This window comes from Oncorhynchus keta, chromosome 3, assembly GCF_023373465.1.
Source record: "Oncorhynchus keta strain PuntledgeMale-10-30-2019 chromosome 3, Oket_V2, whole genome shotgun sequence".
Taxonomy (NCBI): domain Eukaryota; kingdom Metazoa; phylum Chordata; class Actinopteri; order Salmoniformes; family Salmonidae; genus Oncorhynchus; species Oncorhynchus keta.
The window spans coordinates 5,748,793-5,768,199 of record NC_068423.1 but is presented as its reverse complement, the minus strand read 5'-3'; the positions used below and the strand labels follow the sequence as shown (position 1 = coordinate 5,768,199).

Below are 19,407 nucleotides of genomic sequence, written 5' to 3'. Positions count from 1 at the left end.
CAAGCAGTGGTCATTCCTACTGCCTCTGGTCTGATGGAACACAAATGCATCTCTTGTAAATAATGTCTGGAGTGTGACCCTGGCTATCCGAAAATGTAAAAAACAAGACAATTGTGCCGTCTGATTTGCTAAATAGTAGGAATTTTAAATCATTTATACTTTCACTTTTGATACTTTAGTATTTTTTTGCAATTACATTTACTTTTGATACTTAAGTATATTTAAAGCCAAATACTTTTACACCTTTAATCAAGTAGTATAGTCACGTGAAATCCATAGATTAGGGCCTAAATCATTTATTTCAATCGACTGATTTCCTTATATGTCTGACATTTTTGCATGTTGCGTTTATATGTTTGTTCAGTGTAATTACCACTGACAAACAAATAGCCCAGTTCAGCCACTTCTAGCCACATCTACTGTACTCCCAGGGATGTTATTGGAGTCCAAACATTGTTTTAAGTAAGATATGTATGGGGCAGCCTGGGCGGGGTAGAGATGGGGGTGGGGGACTAAGGCGGTCACTGTCCTCCCCTAACTGTCTCTAAAGATAAGAGACAAAACCACAAGTGCCACACATATTCAGTATTGTGGTCTCTCTCTATCCGCTCTACAATGACTGATCCAAACCTTCCGTAAGTTAATCAAGTAACCTATTTTACGTTTTATGTACTTTTGAAATTTCCCTGTGACATTAATCCTGCATGTGTTGTTGGGTGTTACTACTATTTACAGTAAAATAGTACGGTTATTATTACAGTAGGCAATACTGATAGAGATGTCGCAAGCTAAAGCATGACGGTGCAATACATCTGACTTCAAAGTGTCAATGTTTAAATTGTGTCCCTGCATGTAAATGAATCATTAGTATCCTATTGTTATCATTTTTATTTTAGTGACAAGAACCTGGGGGAAGAAAATAGTGGCGGTCTGAAAAAAAGGAATAAGCAGAAGAAGAGTAAGGAGGATGCCTGGAAACTTGATGGACCCAAAGACCCGTTTGCTATGGTGTGTGTGTGTGTGTGTGTGTGTGTGTGTGTGTGTGTGTGTGTGTGTGTGTGTGTGTGTGTGTGTGTGTGTGTGTGTGTGTGTGTGTGTGTGTGTGTGTGTGTGTGTGTGTGTGTGTGTGTGTGTGTGTGTGTGTGTGTGTGTGTGTGTGTGTGTGTGTGTGTGTGTGTGTGTGTGTGCGCGAAAATCTATTAACTGTGTAAGTTGTGATCCTTAAATATGAGAAAGAGAGTACTCTGAAAAACAGCAAGTTGAGGCCTCCCACAAATGCTCTCATAAAATCGGATCTACAATCAGATCACCCTACCACTATTCTAACCATAACCATTTGGACGAAAATAACATCTGACCCTGTATCAGTGCCTAGAGTGATCAACACTGTGTGTTTCTCCCCAGTTGGATGCTCTCCCGGAGGAAAAGCAGCAGGAGATCCAGAGGGCCCTGCACCTCTTCTCCCTGGGCAAGGGCCTGCCGAGGACCATGGAGGAGGCCAGCAGACGCCCCTACCCCTTCTGGGACACCCAACCTGTCCCCAAACTAGGTATGGTACTTGTATGGTACCCAAACTTGTTGTAGGGTACATGGTTGATTCAAGACAGAGTAAAAGCTAAGAGATTAAAATAACAAGCCAATGTAAACCAGCAATGCTATCCAGAACTCTTTATTTATCCCTTTATCCGTCTCTCTCTCTCTCTCTCTCTCTCTCTCATATTCTCTCTCTTTCTCTCTCTCTCTATCTCTCTCTCTCTCCTCATATTCTCTCTCTCTCTCTCTCTCTCTCTCTCTCTCTCTCTCTCTCTCTCTCTCTCTCTCTCTCTCTCTCTCTCTCTCTGTGTCACACTCCAGGTGACGACAATGCCACGACCCATGGTCCTATTGAGGTGGATAAGGTCAGTGTTCGTGAGGAGCCTTACAGTCTACCACAGGGGTTCAGCTGGGCCCCCCTGGATCTGGGGGACCCTGCTGTGGTGAGTGACACTTCTCCCCTTCCTTCCTTACTGAGGCCTTAGCTGTTGTTGGTTGCTGTCACTCTTTTGTTTGTGAGCGTGTTTGCATGTTATGTCTCTCTCTCTCTCTCCAATTCATATTTCAATTAAAACTCTATCGGCACGAATGTAAAGATACAACAATATTCCAAAAACGAATCGAAGTCAAAGTCAAAGTAAAGCTAACCGTATGTTAATAGTAAACATTGGATTTGATTCAATCGATTAATCAAACGAAAACACTCTCCCACTCTGGCTACCCTTCTCTCCCGTCCCTCCCCAGCTGAGGGAGCTGTGTGCTCTGCTGAATGAGAACTATATGGAAGAGGATGACAACACCTCCAGGTTTGACTTCTCCCCTGAGTATCTGCTGTGGTGAGTGAAGTTTACAGCATCTGAATGTATCTTTGTCTTGGTCTGTAGATAATCCAACTAACTATCCACTGCAACCCAAGTAGGTGGGTAGTTAATTGTGTTGATTTTTTTTTTCTCTCTCTCTCTCTCTCTCTCTCTCTCTCTCTCTCTCTCTCTCTCTCTCTCTCTCTCTCTCTCTCTCTCTCTCTCTCTCTCTCTCTCTCTCTCTCCCTCCCTCCCTCCCTCCCTCCCAGGGCCCTGTGTCCCCCAGGTTGGTTGCCCCAGTGGCATTGTGGGGTAAAGGTGAACGGCAATCAGAAACTAGTGGGCTTCATCGCTGCCGTGCCCACTAACATCCGCATATATGACACGTGAGTCAAAAGAAGCCATCCATATGGATGGCCATCCGTTTTTGACGGATACAAAATCTCTGTGTGGTGCAACTATTGAGTGAAACAATGTAGTAGTACTGTTGAATACAGAAACAGTCTGGCACCCAGGCTATAAAATGTTCATTATTGCATGCAGTATAATAATACCGTAGTAAACAAAGCATTATATCGTAAGCTTCTTGCTAGAAGCCCAAGTAAACATGGGTATAGCCTGGGTGTCGTGACCAAATGTGTTCCTCACAATGAATGGGTTCCCTAGGGAGAAGAGGATGGCGCAGGTCCACTTCCTGTGCGTCCACAAGAAGCTGCGCTCCAAACGAATGACCCCGGTGCTCATCAGAGAGGTCACCAGACGGGTCAACCTGCAGGGAGTCTACCAGGCCGTCTACACTGCCAGCGGGGTACTGCCCAAACCTGTAGCTACCTGCAGGTGGGTGCTACACACACATACACAAATGTAGACACACACTCAGACACACACACAATATATAGACAGTATATAGACAGACTTCACTCTAGACAGACTTTCTGAACACACAAGTTAGTTATCTATTTGTTTCTCTTCTCCTGTTTACACCCATTTCCATCCTGTGTGTACATGTTGGCAGGTACTGGCACCGCTCTCTGAACCCACGCAAGCTGATCGAGGTGAATTTCCCCATCTCCAGCCTGAGGGGCAACATGACCGTCCAACGAGCGCTCAAGCTCAACCGCCTGCTTGAAGTTAGTGTGTGGCTGGTGCCCCCCCCTGTGGCCAACACAATGCAACTACTACCAGACCCACTTAAATACACTGCAATACACTGCAATCACAATCTCATTACATTTACATTTAAGTCATTTAGCAGACGCTCTTATCCAGAGCGACTTACATCCTGTGTGTACAGTGGCTTGATACTGAAAACTGTAATTGACCCCAATCCTGCCCTTTCTCTCTCTTTCCCGTTCTGTCAGGCTCCCAAAACAGCAGGTTTGCGGCCCATGACAAGGGGTGATGTGAAAGGGGTACACATGCTCCTTCAGGGGTACCTCAAGAAGTACCACCTGGCCCCCGTCCTGTCTCAGGAGGAAGTGGAGCACTGGTTGTTACCACGGGAGAATGTGATTGACACCTACGTGGTGGAGGTTGGTGTCCTGCCAATACCTTAGTCAGTTAGGCAAATTATTATTGTTCTCCAGGCTTTGGCAGTCCCTTAAAGCTGAATACCACAATAGGCTAACAGTGCCAACGGCCGCCCCAGGCACATTTGTTAATGTTTTTGTTTTGAGGAAAAATATAATCCAGCATTGTGGTAAGTAAAAATATATTTGTTGTTCTACCGTATGTTGAAATGATGTGAAATGATGTCAGAGGGGGAAAAAACGGTGTTTGTTGTTTGAAATAACCCTTTTGCTGCTGTAATATCGCAAAGCGACGTGGCAATTTCACCGCTATGGATCACAGCTTTAAAGAGTGACTGAACGCACCGATTCGGCATGCGTTTCTCTGTGGCTCATTAAGAAAAACAAGATATCAGTCTTGGGGGTGTGGTTCGATGGGGCAGTTACTGATGTTTGTCCCCCATGAGACACCATTGGGAACAAAGCCAGTATTACTTCGTCAAAATAGCCCGAATGAATCTAAGATAACTCAAGAAATCTGTAATTAATTTAGAATGTTGTTTTTTTTGCCGAGGAGGTTTTTAGTGGCCCAATTTTACATCTGGTGTTTGGTGCAGTATTTCTCAAGTAAATAAATGTTGTCTTATGTAAACGAAGTCAGATCCGCTGCACTGATGGGCCAGTCAGTGTCACTGTCTGTGTGTTCTGTGGTAGGAATGGATAGAGGCAATCACCACAGCTGTGTATCATGCGTTAGTGGGCAAGTGAGCATTGTCGAAATCAAAACCTAACCGTCCATGACTCAAGTAAGTCATGACGAACTAACTTACAAAACGTCGTTTTGGATGAGATTGAATTTATGAACAAAATGATTTAGACTTTGTAGTCAATTTGACACGAGAATACATTCTTCTGACTAAATTCGATGCCACATCAGAACTGTTGTTTATTGCTGCCGTCAGTTGAGCTTCAAATCCTACTACCAACAGAGTTTACTAAAAGGCCCAGTGCAGTCAAAAACGTGATTTACCTGTGTTTTATACATATTTCCCCACTATGACGTCGGAATAATAGAACATTATGATAATGCCCTTCTAGTATAAGAGATGTTTGAAAAGACAAAAAAAGTGTTGGCCTGCCAGGTGGTAAATTAGCTAATAGACCAATAAGAAAAAGAGCTCCCAAACTATCTGCCAATTACAGCAAGTTTTCAGTTTTCCCTTATTCTTATTAAGTGCAGGTAGTCCTTCCATGTTTCAGTCCCTTTTCTTCTCCAATGAACACTACCCTGTTTCCCTGGCACAGAGCTCTGCTGGTGTGCTGACAGACTTTGTGAGTTTCTACACCATGGTGTCCAGGGTGTTGAACCATCCGGTACACAAGGGGCTGAAGGCAGCCCATTCCCTCTACTGTGTCTCCTCCTCCACTCCACTGCCTGACCTCATGGAGGATACTCTGTTCCTGGCTAAATCTGTGAGTGTGTGTGTCTGGGGGCCAACGTTTATGTGTGTGGGTAAACCTGTGAGTGTGTGTGTGTGTGTGGGCGTCAAAGCTATAGCTATGACTGTGTGAGGGCCACGTAATTTACGTTTACGTGGTTTGCCACAAATCAAATCGCGTGTGTGTGTGTGTGTGTGTGTGTGTGTGTGTGTGTGTGTGTGTGTGTGTGTGTGTGTGTGTGTGTGTGTGTGTGTGTGTGTGTGTGTGTGTGTGTGTGTGTGTGTGTGTGTGTGTGTGTGTGACGAGTTAATGAGTTTATTCATACTGTATCAATCCCCTTGGCTAAATGCTCTTTCTCTTTCTGTCAACTCTCTTTCTCTGTGATACAGAAAGGCTTTGACATCTTCACTGTTCTGGATCTGATGGAGAACACTTCTTTCTTGGAGGAGCTCAAGTTTGGCATCGGGGACAAGAGCCTACACTACTACCTGTACAATTGGAGATGTCCCACTATAGGCCTGAAAATGGTAACTATCACTGCAGTATCTGTTATGAACCTACCCCTTAAGCTGACTCTTAAAATCCTTACTTCTAGAGGTCATTTGGAAAGTCTTACCTTACCATAACTCACTTGCTACATATACATTGTGTATAAATGGATTGTAATTATGTTGATGACAATGATGATGGTACGTACCGGCAATCCCAACTGGAAAGAAAATTGTGTTTACAAATTATTTTAAAAGCTATATGGATTGAGAGGTGTAATCCATAGAGTTTGTACTGTGCAAAATAAATGAGCAATAATTATTTATTATTTTGACAGGTTGGCTTGGTGGTGCTGTGATGTCCATGACCACTCATAGGTGAAGACGGTGGACCAATCCAGGGTTTCCCAAACTCGGTCCTGGGGCCCCCCCTGGGTGCACATTTATTTTTTTCCCTAGCCCTACACAGCTGATTAAAATAATCAAAGTTTGATGATGAGTTAGTTATTTGAATCAGCTGTGTAGTGCTGGGGGAAACACTGGACCAATCAACCAGCAAAAACATCTGACCCGTCTATTTAAGTTTGAACTTTGACCTGCACTACTATTTGTTCTGAGGCCTTAACTGATGGCTCGGGCACAGATAAGAGGGCCATGATACTAACCAACCCAGATGAATACAGCAGGCAATGACAAACAGTGTTATCTTAAACACACAATAAAAACAAATGATGGAAGTGAATAAAGTTTCCATGAGTTAAATGTATTGAAGTCTTACAAGTATGTGGCAAAATGACTGCATTTTGATTGTGGTTGTGATTCTAGACCAAGTTCAGCATCTGGGGGGGTGAAGAGCATGTAAGAACTAAACAGAAATGTCTAAGACTTCAAACATGTATTTGCAACAATCCCAAAGACCTTCCCAATGGGCAAAGCTGGTTGTGATAATGTCCTTCCAACCAGCTTTTGCAGGTTAGTTTCTATCTTGCTCTTATGGAACATTCCATGGCTAAACAGGATATCAATGAGAAACAACTCTCTCTTGAACGTCTAAGGTATCCATTTGCTGCTATGGAAAGTAGTAAGAGTGCTACTAACCTTGTGCTGCTTTGGCGGTATGGGCTGTTCAGGGTACTTCAACAGTCTGTTCACATAACCTCTTGTGACCTAGTAAAGATCACTGAGATGAGGGTTTCATTGTCATTTGGGACTAAGCTGTGTTGGCAACTCCATACACTACTGGTCAAAAGTTTTAGAACACTGACTCATTCAAGGGTTTTTCTTTATTTTTACTATTTTCTACATTGTAGCATAATAATGAAGACATCACAACTATGAAATAACACATATGGAATTGTGTTGTAACCAAAAAAGTGTTAAACTTATCAAAATATATTTTATATTTGAGATTCTTCAAATAGTCACCATTTACCTTGATGACAGCTTTGCACACTCTTGGCATACTCTAGAAAATAGTAAAAATAAAGAAAAACTCTTCAATGAGTCAGTGTTCTAAAACATTTGACCGGTAGTGTACATTCACACAAACACTACCAGTATTGTGAGATATATTTTGTACTGCAGTCTCTCTATCTCATTCTCTCTCTCTCTCCCTCTGTCATACACACACACACACACACACACACACACACACACACACACACACACACACACACACACACACACACACACACACACACACACACACATACTTTGAAGTCGTCCAGCCATGTCCTGTGGTCGTAGACTGACTTAGTCATGTTGATCTTCTTTAGAATGGCCTGGTTCTCCAGAGAAATCTTCACCAGCTCCCTGTTCCTTAGGTCTGCGCTCACACTGGACACGCAATGGGGAAACGTACATGAGATTACATTGTCTCTGTAACCATAGAATACAACGTGTAAGAGGGTTTATAATCCTGTACTAAACGTTTATTAAGTATGAAAACACTGGAAACAAATGGGAAGCTTATATGAGCATGCACTGTCTTGAATAGGTGTTACCTTAAAATCTAACATCTAATACAGTTTATAACCCTTTACAGTTTACTAACTATCTTTTAACTTTATATTAACTGTTTCACAGAACACAGTTTGAGAAAGGGGCATTCTCATGCCAACCACGTATGAAAACCAAACTCACAGCTAAGTATCTAATCAATCACTATCAAGAAGGCAATCCATTTGAATAACTTTCACGATGGAAATCCCTCGTTTCATCACATTCAACAATACTCATGTCATGACGTCAGTGAATACTCTTGCATTCGCAAATCTCAGGCTATGTTCAAGTTAATAAAGAGTAGTGGAACCCTGGTGTTGGTATACATAGATATGGCTCAGAAAGATATGATTCCCATTCATAATGGGGACATAAGTAGCCTCATGTGACGTGTTCCCACCTGGGCTTGGGCTGGTACTTGTTCCAGTTGTCCAGGCCTCCTTTGGTGCCCATGGTGCGGGCGATCCTGGACACCAGCAAGCGGTTGTCCCTCTCCAGCTCCATCAGACGCTCCTGCTCCATCTGACAGGGACATTCAGTGTTTCCTCTACCATCATTATACTCACCCCTATTTGGCTATCCAAATAGGGGTGAGTTTCCAAAAGAACAAAGATCTTTAGCTTTAAGATCAATGTTCGACAATCGCTTACCATGATCTTAGCGCTAAAAGAGGATCTTTATGTTTTTGGGGAAACCGACCCTTGAACACAATAGAATAGAATCACATAGAATAGAACATAGTAGACTGGTTCTAAAGGTACCAGTGCCACCCTACCTGAATCTTTTTCATCTTCAGATGACAATGTAGATATGTGCTGGGGGCTTTGTTGTCAACCATTTGTTTAGCTGTAAGACATTGACATATGTTAGTAACAATATTGAATGAAAATAAATTCACTTGACAGATTTGGAAAAATATGGGGATACTGGTTTTCTTGAAATAACAATGTTTTTATATAACACTACTACAGGTGTGATTTTGGCTGCCTAAATCACAATGCACTCAACTGCTTATGTTTAAAACACATTTGAGGTTAAAACACATTTGTGATGAAGATGTGTCCTAGCATATTAATCAAATTAGCCTTACTCTTCTGCATTCTGTCCATGTGGTATTTGTAGTGTTGGCCATCCCACATTTTTCTCAAGTTATTGTATTGTCCAGTGGTCCCAACAATGGCTGGGAAAGCCAAATAATCTGCTCTGTTCATTGCGATATTTAGATAGCACCAGTCCACTCGAAAATAAACAATCGTCAGCTTAAACAGCATCAACATTGATATTCAAATGTATCAGAATCTTCATTTGGAACCCGTTGACCAAACATTCCACTTTTGCGCTATTATGACACACTACATTGCGACCACAGGCGCGCGCAAAGGCTTCATATTTTTGCGCTGAAATTCCGATTGGAAAGGGAGAAGGTGATACCTAGTCAATTGTACAACTGAATGCCTTCAACTGAAATGTGTCTTTCGCATTTAACCCAACCCCTCTAAATCGCAAATGCGTGAGGGGCTGCCTTCATTGGTTTGCGTACAAGTTGTTTTACTTCTGGTAGACGAATATTTGGAGTTGTTCTCCAAATGTTCATCAGCCTAATACCTTTACGCACAACCCAAATAAACACGCACGTACATCGAAATAGGGTGTCGCTTTCAGACGGGTAATGTGATACAATTACATCGTGGAACAGCCTTATAGGGCAAATACATATGAATTCAATCACTTTTTCATAAATGTTTGCTCATGGTTCATGGAAGAAGTGGTCAGAAAGTGCCTTTTTGGACCTGAATGCCAAAACATTCAGGAGATAGAGGTGCTCAAAGTTCATCTATTTTGCATACCACACCATCAGCTCTGACTAAGGCCTTGAGGTTGATATGTAAAGCTTATTAAACCTCTTAAAGTTTTGGCCCCTTTTTTTTCAATTTCCGCCTAAAATGACATACCCAATTCTAACTGCCTGTAGCTCAGGCCCTGAAGCAAGGATATGCATATTCCTGGGACCATTTGAAATGAAACACTTTATAGTTTGTGGAAATGTTAAAGGAATGTAGGAGAATATAACACATTAGATCTGATAAAAGATAATACAAAGACAAAAACAACTGTTTTGGGGGTATTTTTTTGTACCATCATCTTTGAAATGCAAGAGAAAGGTTGTAATGTATTATTTCAGCCCATGTGCAATTCCGATATTGGCCACTAGATGGCATCAGTGTATGTGCAAAGTTTTAGACTGATCTAATGAACCATTGCATTTCTGTTCAAAATTTTGTCAAGCCTGCCCAAATGTGCCTAATTTGTTTATTAAATAACTTTTCATATTCAAAACTGTGCACACTCCTCAAACAATAGCATGGTATTCTTTCACTGTAATAGCTACTGTAAATTGGACAGTGCAGTTAGATTAACAAGAATTTAATATCAGATATGTCAATGTCCTGGGAAATGTTCTTGTTACTTATTTACAACCTCATGCTAACCGCATTAGCCTACATTAGCTCAACCATCCCGCAGGGGTTAAAGTGCAGAGATCCCATCAAGAGCAGTGTGCGGGTTTCTTATTTTTTCTCATATTTTTTCAAAAAACCAAACCATGCCATGACACATCCATGTCTTCATCAGTGGAAAAGAAAAACAGTTGAGTTTTATATAATTTAAAAGCTCACAAACAAGGTTGTCAAACTATTTATAATTTCTTGAAAAACATGTTTTCGAATAAAAACAGATTATTTTTAGTTTTGCCTTCAATATTACTTACAGTGGCAAGAACAAGTATGTGAATCCTTTGGAAATACCTGGATTTCTGCATACATTGGTCATAAAATTTGATCTGATCATCTAGGTCACAACAATCAGTGGCGCAACTAGAGTTTTATACATGGGGTGGCCAAGGCTACTTCAGGGCTTCCATAGACTATGACAGAAGATGTGTGTGTAATCCTAACCTGGCATCTAAGGAGCATGAATGAATCCTATGATTGCTGATTAGAGATAGAAGTGATAATTCACGTAACCAGGAGTTCATCAATGTGGCAGATAGTGTGGTCCAAGGGTTACTTCACTAGAATTCTTTAACATACTATGATTAGTCAGTGTCTCGACCTCAGAACAGCAGCTCTCTCTCTCTCTATCTCTCTGTACTGTACTCACATACTGGATAGACTTGGGTCACTCTGTTTTCTTGAATATATAATCTGGGTTGAACATTCAAAATATTTTCAGAAAATAAAGCTCAAGAACCAAGGAGATAAATAAACGGCATAGTTTATTTACAACAAAAAAACACTGCAATTTGACATACCAGGTATCAAGCAGAAATGGACTTTAAAAAATATAAATAATTTTGGTGCCCATCAATATTACAAATTTACAGTATCATATTTATGCTCATATATATCATGTTAAGTAATAGCAACGGAAGGTTTTGGAATTGGCCAAATCAAGACCAAATTAAATCTGTGTGACCTGATACCCTTTGGATGTATCATTTTAGAATGTCAGTGTACTAGCTAGTACACAGTGCAGGTTTTAATCATGACCAAAGGGACGGCCTAAGTGCCAAATTATCCTAGGGCGATTTAAAACATCATAATTCTGCGGTTCTGGTGAGAACTGGCAAAATGTTTCACAAACTCATCCATGTTGAGGGAGCGTGCCCTCCTTGACGCAACACTGAGAATTCCGAGGCGACTTAACCTGTCATCAACCATTGTTGTCCAAAGGGGGGTTTTAATCCGTTTTAAAGCTGAGAAGCTTCTCTCGCAAGAAGCTCTGCTGACTGGTGTAACAACAGAAATTGAACAAAGTCGAAATAGCTCATGGAAGACCTCTTTCCTCATCACCATATTGTTATATATTTTTTTGCTCCTTTGCACCCCAGTATCTCTACTTGCACATTCATCTTCTGCACATCTATCACTCCAGTGATTGATTGCGAAATTGTAATTATTTCGCCACTGTGGCCTATTTATTGACTTACCTCCCTAATCTTACTACATTTGCACACACTGTATATAGACTTTTCTATTGTGTTATTGACTGTTCGTTTGTTTATCCCATGTGTAACTCTGTGTTGTTTGTTTCACACTGCTTTGCTCTATCTTGGCCAGGTCACAGTTGTAAATGAGAACTTGTTCTCAACTTGCCTACCTGGTTAAATAAAGGTGATATTTATTTAAATATATACAGTGCCTTGCGAAAGTATTCGGCCCCCTTGAACTTTGCGACCTTTTGCCACATTTCAGGCTTCAAACATAAAGATATAAAACTGTATTTTTTTGTGAAGAATCAACAACAAGTGGGACACAATCATGAAGTGGAACGACATTTATTGGATATTTCAAACTTTTTTAACAAATCAAAAACTGAAAAATTGGGCGTGCAAAATTATTCAGCCCCCTTAAGTTAATACTTTGTAGCGCCACCTTTTGCTGCGATTACAGCTGTAAGGTATTGGGTATGTCTCTATCAGTTTTGCACATCGAGAGACTGACATTTTTTCCCATTCCTCCTTGCAAAACAGCTCGAGCTCAGTGAGGTTGGATGGAGAGCATTTGTGAACAGCAGTTTTCAGTTCTTTCCACAGATTCTCGATTGGATTCAGGTCTGGACTTAGACTTGGCCATTCTAACACCTGGATATGTTTATTTTTTAACCATTCCATTGTAGATTTTGCTTTATGTTTTGGATCATTGTCTTGTTGGAAGACAAATCTCCGTCCCAGTCTCAGGTCTTTTGCAGACTCCCTCAGGTTTTCTTCCAGAATGGTCCTGTATTTGGCTTCATCCATCTTCCCATCAATTTTAACCATCTTCCCTGTCCCTGCTGAGGAAAAGCAGGCTCAAACCATGATGCTGCCACCACCATGTTTGACAGTGGGGATGGTGTGTTCAGGTGATGAGCTGTGTTGCTTTTATGCCAAACATAACGTTTTGCATTGTTGCCAAAAAGTTCAATTTTGGTTTCATCTGACCAGAGCACCTTCTTCCACATGTTTGGTGTGTCTCCCAGGTGGCTTGTGGCAAACTTTAAACAACACTTTTTATGGATATCTTTAAGAAATGGCTTTCTTCTTGCCACTCTTCCATAAAGGCCAGATTTGTGCAATATACGACTGATTGTTGTCCTATGGACAGAGTCTCCCACCTCAGCTGTAGATCTCTGCAGTTCATCCAGAGTGATCATGGGCCTCTTGGCTGCATCTCTGATCAGTCTTCTCCTTGTATGAGCTGAAAGTTTAGAGGGACGGCCAGGTCTTGGTAGATTTGCAGTGGTCTGATACTCCTTCCATTTCAATATTATCGCTTGCACAGTGCTCCTTGGGATGTTTAAAGCTTGGGAAATCTTTTTGTATCCAAATCCGGCTTGAAACTTCTTCACAACAGTATCTCGGACCTGCCTGGTGTGTTCCTTGTTCTTCATGATGCTCTCTGCGCTTTTAACGGACCTCTGAGACTATCACAGTGCAGGTGCATTTATACGGAGACTTGATTACACACAGGTGGATTGTATTTATCATCATTAGTCATTTAGGTCAACATTGGATCATTCAGAGATCCTCACTGAATTTCTGGAGAGAGTTTGCTTCATTGAAAGTAAAGGGGCTGAATAATTTTGCACGCCCAATTTTTATACTTTATACTTATACTTTCGCAAGGCACTATATATATATAAGGTTCTAGAAACACAACAAAGTCAAGGAGAGTAGACGTTCTGTCCCTTCCACTTTTCTCTCTCCTATCAAAAAAGCTGCTTGGTTTGATGAACCAGAGGTCCTCTAATTCTGACTCAAAGGTCTGAGCAAAGACAAACAGAGGCTCCCCATTCAAGAATGCTGTACTCTTTGGGTTGAGAGACTGGACCCCCATCAAACCTCGCAATTCTTCTTTGAAAAACGCCTCTGCAGCTCAGCTGTGAGACTGTCAAGCACCTGATAAAAGATAGCTCTTTGGAAACTCACCATCACTTTGGTCACTATTTCAATGTCCTATAGTGTTCATTATCAATGAGTCGTGAAATCTTAAGCTTGTTTTAGGCTGTCTTTTACACACTGTTTGTACACTTATTTTGCAGTGCTCTGCAATCTCTTCAACCTCCTTCCATAGTTCTCCAAAGTAACCCTCACTTCTGTAGTCCTGTAATGTGTCTGTAAGGGCACCTACTTGATCCACAGCCTTTGCTAGGTCAAGTGAGCTTGATTTGAGCATGTCAGAAAGACATTTGGCATCACCAAGCACATTACAAAAGGTAACCAAAAGCCCTATGAAATGTAAATCTATCCGAGAAAGAAAGCCGCTTGCCTCCACTGATCTATCACCACTATTTTTAAATGTGATATCCTGTAGCACTCTCAGAACTGCTGGAAGCCTGTCCCTCAGATTACGGCATGCCATGTATCTGCATGCCCACCTTACATCTGTAAGTCTCTGTAGTTCCCTGGGATGCTGCTGTGGATACAGCTCTTTCTGAACTCCAAGCCACTTGAGATGAACGCACGAGCCAGATACAAAGTTATGAAGCTTATGCAGGAGAGCAAAAAAGGGAACTGCCTCAGGCACTGATTTTACAACATCGACAAGAACCGAATTCAAACAATGTGCACATAAAATGCTAATCTTTCACTGTTTTTAATCCGTGCAGACACACCAGAATGCTTTCCGCTCATGACAGATGCACCGCCATAGCCTTGCCCCACAAGATTATTTCTGTAGCCCAGACCATGTTTTTCAAGGCAATCAATTTTCATTTTTGTGAGACCTACTGCATCTAAGCTTTCAGCTGACTGAAAGTGTAAAAAACTTTTGTGGATGGCCCCGTTGTAATAGTAGCTCACTGTCACATTCATCGTCAAGGAAATGACCGGACCAAGGTGCAGTGTGGTAAGTGTTCATTCTTTTATTTTAAATGTCTCCAACAAAACTGTTAACAAATCATTAAACAACAAATGACCGTGAAGCTCTGTAAGGCTATACATGCCACTATCAAAGACAACAACCCACAAATGAGAAGAGGAAAAAAGGCTGCCTAAGTACGATTCCCAATCAGAGACAACGATAGACAGCTGTCCCCGATTGAGAATCATACCCGGCCAAAAACAAAGAACCAGAAAGCATAGACTTTCCCACCCGATTCACACCCTGACTGTAACGGCGTTCTTCGTTTGTCGAAAGAGAGTCGGACCGAAATGCAGCGTGGTGGTTACTCATGTCTTTAATAAATGAATCGCGATACATGAAATAACATATACAAAATACAAAACAACAAACGGAACGTGAAATCTAATTACAGCCTATCTGGTGAAACTACACAGAGACAGGAACAATCACCCACGAAATACACAGTGAAACCCCGGCTACCTAAATACGGTTCCCCATCAGAGACAACAAGAATCACCTGACTCTGATTGAGAACCGCCTCAGGCAGCCAAGCCTATACTAGACACACCCCTAATCAACCACAATCCCAATGCCTCAAAAACCCCAATACGACAATACAATAAACCCATGTCACACCCTGGCCTGAACAAATAATTAAAGAAAACGCAAAATACTAAGACCAAGGCGTGACACTGACCAAACAAACATAGAGAATAAAAGGATCTCTACGGTCAGGGCGTGACACTCACAACTAAAGACATTTGTTATTTTTTCTTTAAATCTTTGGTTTCATCTGCAATTACACTAAAAACGTCATTTTCTTTTACTTCTCTTATGATTTCCCTTTGTACCATCTCAGCTAAACCCTCAAGAACTTTGTTCTGGATTTGGTGGCTTGTGTACTTAGCATTGCCACATGCATGCACCCTTTTCTCTATGAGAGGGTCATGCTTTGCTATTTCTTCTAAGAAATGACCCTTGTTGTGAGAGTCATCAGACTCTAGATGACCTCTCTGCTCTATATTTTGAGTGGCATTAAATAGGAGCACATCTGCCATTGTTTTAATGTAAGTACAGTTTTCCCCCACTTTCTTTTTCCGGTCCTCATTTATGACATCTAACATTGATGAGTTGCTGTCAATAGTCCTTTTATGCTGATTCCAAGCATACATATAGCATTGATATGATGCTCTGCCTTTGAACCCAGAATCTTCAAACAGCATCTTTTTCCAAAATCTGACTGTGATGTGAAGGTAGATTCAGGTGTATTGGGCAGAGAAAAATGCCTACAGGCGAAACAATAAGTTGAATCTTGATTTACAGAATATTCAAGCCACGAATTATCCTCCCACCAGGAGCTGTTTTTATTTTATTTCACCTTTATTTAACCAGGTAGGCAAGTTGAGAACAAGTTCTCATTTACAATTGCGACCTGGCCAAGATAAAGCAAAGCAGTTCGACACATACAACAACACAGGATTACACATGGAGTAAAACAAACATACAGTCAATAATACAGTATAAACAAGTCTATATATGATGTGAGCAAATGAGGTGAGATAAGGGAGGTAAAGGCAAAAAAAAGGCCATGGTGGCAAAGTAAATACAATATAGCAAGTAAAACACTGGAATGGTAGATTTGCAGTGGAAGAATGTGCAAAGTAGAAATACAAATAATGGGGTGCAAAGGAGCAAAATAAATAAGTAAATCAAATAAATACAGTAGGGAAAGAGGTAGTTGTTTGGGCTAAATTATAGGTGGGCTATGTACAGGTGCAGTAATCTGTGAGCTGCTCTGACAGTTGGTGCTTAAAGCAAGTGAGGGAGATTCCAGTTTCCAGTTTCAGAGATTTTTGTAGTTCGTTCCAGTCATTGGCAGCAGAGAACTGGAAGGAGAGGCGGCCAAAAAAAGAATTGGTTTTGGGGGTGACCAGAGAGATATACCTGCTGGAGCGCGTGCTACAGGTGAGCGATGCTATGGTGACCAGCGAGCTGAGATAAGGGGGGACTTTACCTAGCAGGGTCTTGTAGATGACATGGAGCCAGTGGGTTTGGCGACGAGTATGAAGCGAGGGCCAGCCAACGAGAGCGTACAGGTCGCAATGGTGGGTAGTATATGGGGCTTTGGTGACAAAAACGGATTGCACTGTGATAGACAGCATCCAATTTGTTGAGTAGGGTATTGGAGGCTATTTTGTAAATGACATCGCCAAAGTCGAGGATTGGCAGTTTTACCATCAAGCTTAGATATTAGGATGGCTGGGGTGTTAAGCATGTTCCAGTTTAGGTCGCCTAGCAGCACGAGCTCTGAAGATAGATGGGGAGCAATCAGTTCATATATGGTGTCCAGAGCACAGCTGGGGGCAGAGGGTGGTCTATAGCAGGCGGCAACGGTGAGAGACTTGTTTTTAGAAAGGTGGATTTTTAAAAGTAGAAGTTCAAATTGTTTGGGTACAGACCTGGATAGTAGGACAGAACTCTGCAGGCTATCTTTGCAGCAGATTGCAACACCACCCCCTTTGGCAGTTATATCTTGTCTGAAAATGTAGTTTGGGATGAAAATTTCAGAATTTTTGGTGGTCTTCCTAAGCCAGGATTCAGACACAGCTAGAACATCCGGGTTGGCAGAGTGTGCTAAAGCAGTGAATAAAACAAACTTAGGGAGGAGGCTTCTAATGTTAACATGCATGAAACCAAGGCTATTACGGTTACAGAAGTCATCAAAAGAGAGCGCCTGGGGAATAGGAGTGGAGCTAGGCACTGCAGGGCCTGGATTCACCTCTACATCGCCAGAGGAACAGAGGAGGAGTAGGATAAGGGTACGGCTAAAAGCAATAAGAATTGGTCGTCTAGAACGTCTGGAACAGAGAGTAAAAGGAGGTTTCTGGGGGCGATAAAATAGCTTCAAGGTATAATGTACAGTCAATGGTATGGTAGGATGTGAATACAGTGGAGGTAAACCTAGGTTTTGAGTGATGATGAGAGAGATATTGTCTCTAGAAACATCATTGAAACCAGGAGATGTCATTGCATGTGTGGGTGGTGGAACTAATAGGTTGGATAAGGTATAGTGAGCAGGACTAGAGGCTCTACAGTGAAATAAGCCAATAAACACTAACCAGAACAGCAATGGACAAGGCATATTGACATTAAGGAGAGGCATGCTTAGTCGAGTGATCAAAAGGGTCCAGTGAGTAGTGAGGTTGGTTAGGGTCACGGCGATTCAGACAGCTAGCCGGGCCATCGTTAGCAAGCTAGCATAGGATGGAGGTCTGTTTTTAGCCACCTCATGCCTTTCCGTCGGTAGGATTAGTGGGTGCTCTGACCTGGTGGTGGTAGACTGGGTCCTTGTGAAGTCTGACCACACTGACTCTGACTAGCCTCAGGTAGGGAGCTGCTCTGAGGTTCAGTGGTGATGCAAGGCCTGGGGTCTGTTTGCACCTGATCTGCCCGTTTGTGCTTCTTCAAAAATAAGTCTGATATCTCTCCCTTTCTTTTCATGCTTAATTGACCCTATGCAAAAATAAGACATGGTTACATCTAAGGATCCAATTACCCACATTTTAGTCCAATTTCAATATGAACTACAAATCTCCATTATAATAACTGTACCTTAAAATCAACTACCAGCCTGAGTTACTCGTTAGTTGATGGCTAGCCCTACTCTGCAGTAAGTAACTTCGCTAGCTATATTTCCGTACACCTTTACGATAGCAAACAGGCTATCTGCAAATTGTGGTAATATTTTGAGTAACGTTAACAGATTGATAATAACAATTGTTAATTTTGAGTTCAAGTAAGACATCTAACTGACTTAAGGTTAATGCATTTCAAATAGCTGAATACTGACAGCTGTGGTCTACAAGTTACCCCACATTAGCTAAACATTTGTATACTGTAACTTAAGAAACTGAACATTATATGCGTGTATAACTAGCACAGATGTAAACATAATGTTAGGCTAAATTGGGAACCAATCTCTCTTATCTGATTAACTGTCTGTTAACAGAGACAAAGGTCCAACGTTAATTTACACAGCGACTCAACTTTCGTTAACCTTAAAACTTCCTTCAAATATGATGCTTTCGCCAATCGCGAAAAGAGCTTGTGGGAGCTGTGGAAATATTCTATCTTCCTCTTCTGCATGTTCTTCTTCTGTATCTTGCAACCAACGTTAATGCTCTCCAGTCCTCGTCCTCAATTTTGATAAATGTGCTGCCGAATGTCAAAATAAACGCTTATTTCAACAAGAGGTGAAATGAGATGTCAATCAGCATCAAACTGCAAGTAGCGAATTCAATTTTGGCGTGGCACCCGGAGTGGCCAATCAGATATCAGGGATGTCCAGTGCAACCCCAGGCACCCCTCTGATTCCACCCCTGACAACATTAGACAAACAGTCTGCTTAAACTAATAACACACAAACAATTATACGTTTTCATGTCTTTATTGAACACACTGTGTAAACATTCACAGTGCAGGGTGGGAAAAGTATGTGAACCCTTGTATTTAATAACTGGTTGACCCTCCTTTGACAGCAATAACCTCAACCAAACGTGTTCTGTAGTTGCGGATCAGACCTGCACAACGGTCAGGAGGAATTTTGGACCATTTTCTTTACAAAACTGTTTCAGTTCAGGATAATTCTTGGGATGTCTGGTGTGAACTGCTCTCTTGAGGTCATGCCACAGCATCTCAATCGGGTTGAGGTCAGGACTCTAACTGGGCCACTCCAGAAGGCATATTTTCTTCT

At 41.6% G+C, this 19,407-nt stretch overlaps 1 protein-coding gene across 1 annotated transcript; it reads left to right on the top strand.

Moving 5' to 3' along the window:
* The first annotated feature begins 541 nt into the window (after positions 1-541).
* On the top strand, positions 542-6,535 carry nmt1b (N-myristoyltransferase 1b). Its single transcript, XM_052487022.1, has 12 exons — positions 542-635; positions 897-1,008; positions 1,405-1,549; positions 1,855-1,976; positions 2,278-2,369; positions 2,603-2,719; positions 3,000-3,170; positions 3,349-3,463; positions 3,695-3,865; positions 5,147-5,314; positions 5,671-5,808; positions 6,108-6,535. The coding sequence occupies exons 1-12, from the start codon at positions 616-618 to the stop codon at positions 6,126-6,128; spliced, it is 1,392 nt and encodes a 463-aa protein (XP_052342982.1). The 5' UTR covers positions 542-615; the 3' UTR covers positions 6,129-6,535.
* The last annotated feature ends 12,872 nt before the right edge of the window (positions 6,536-19,407 follow it).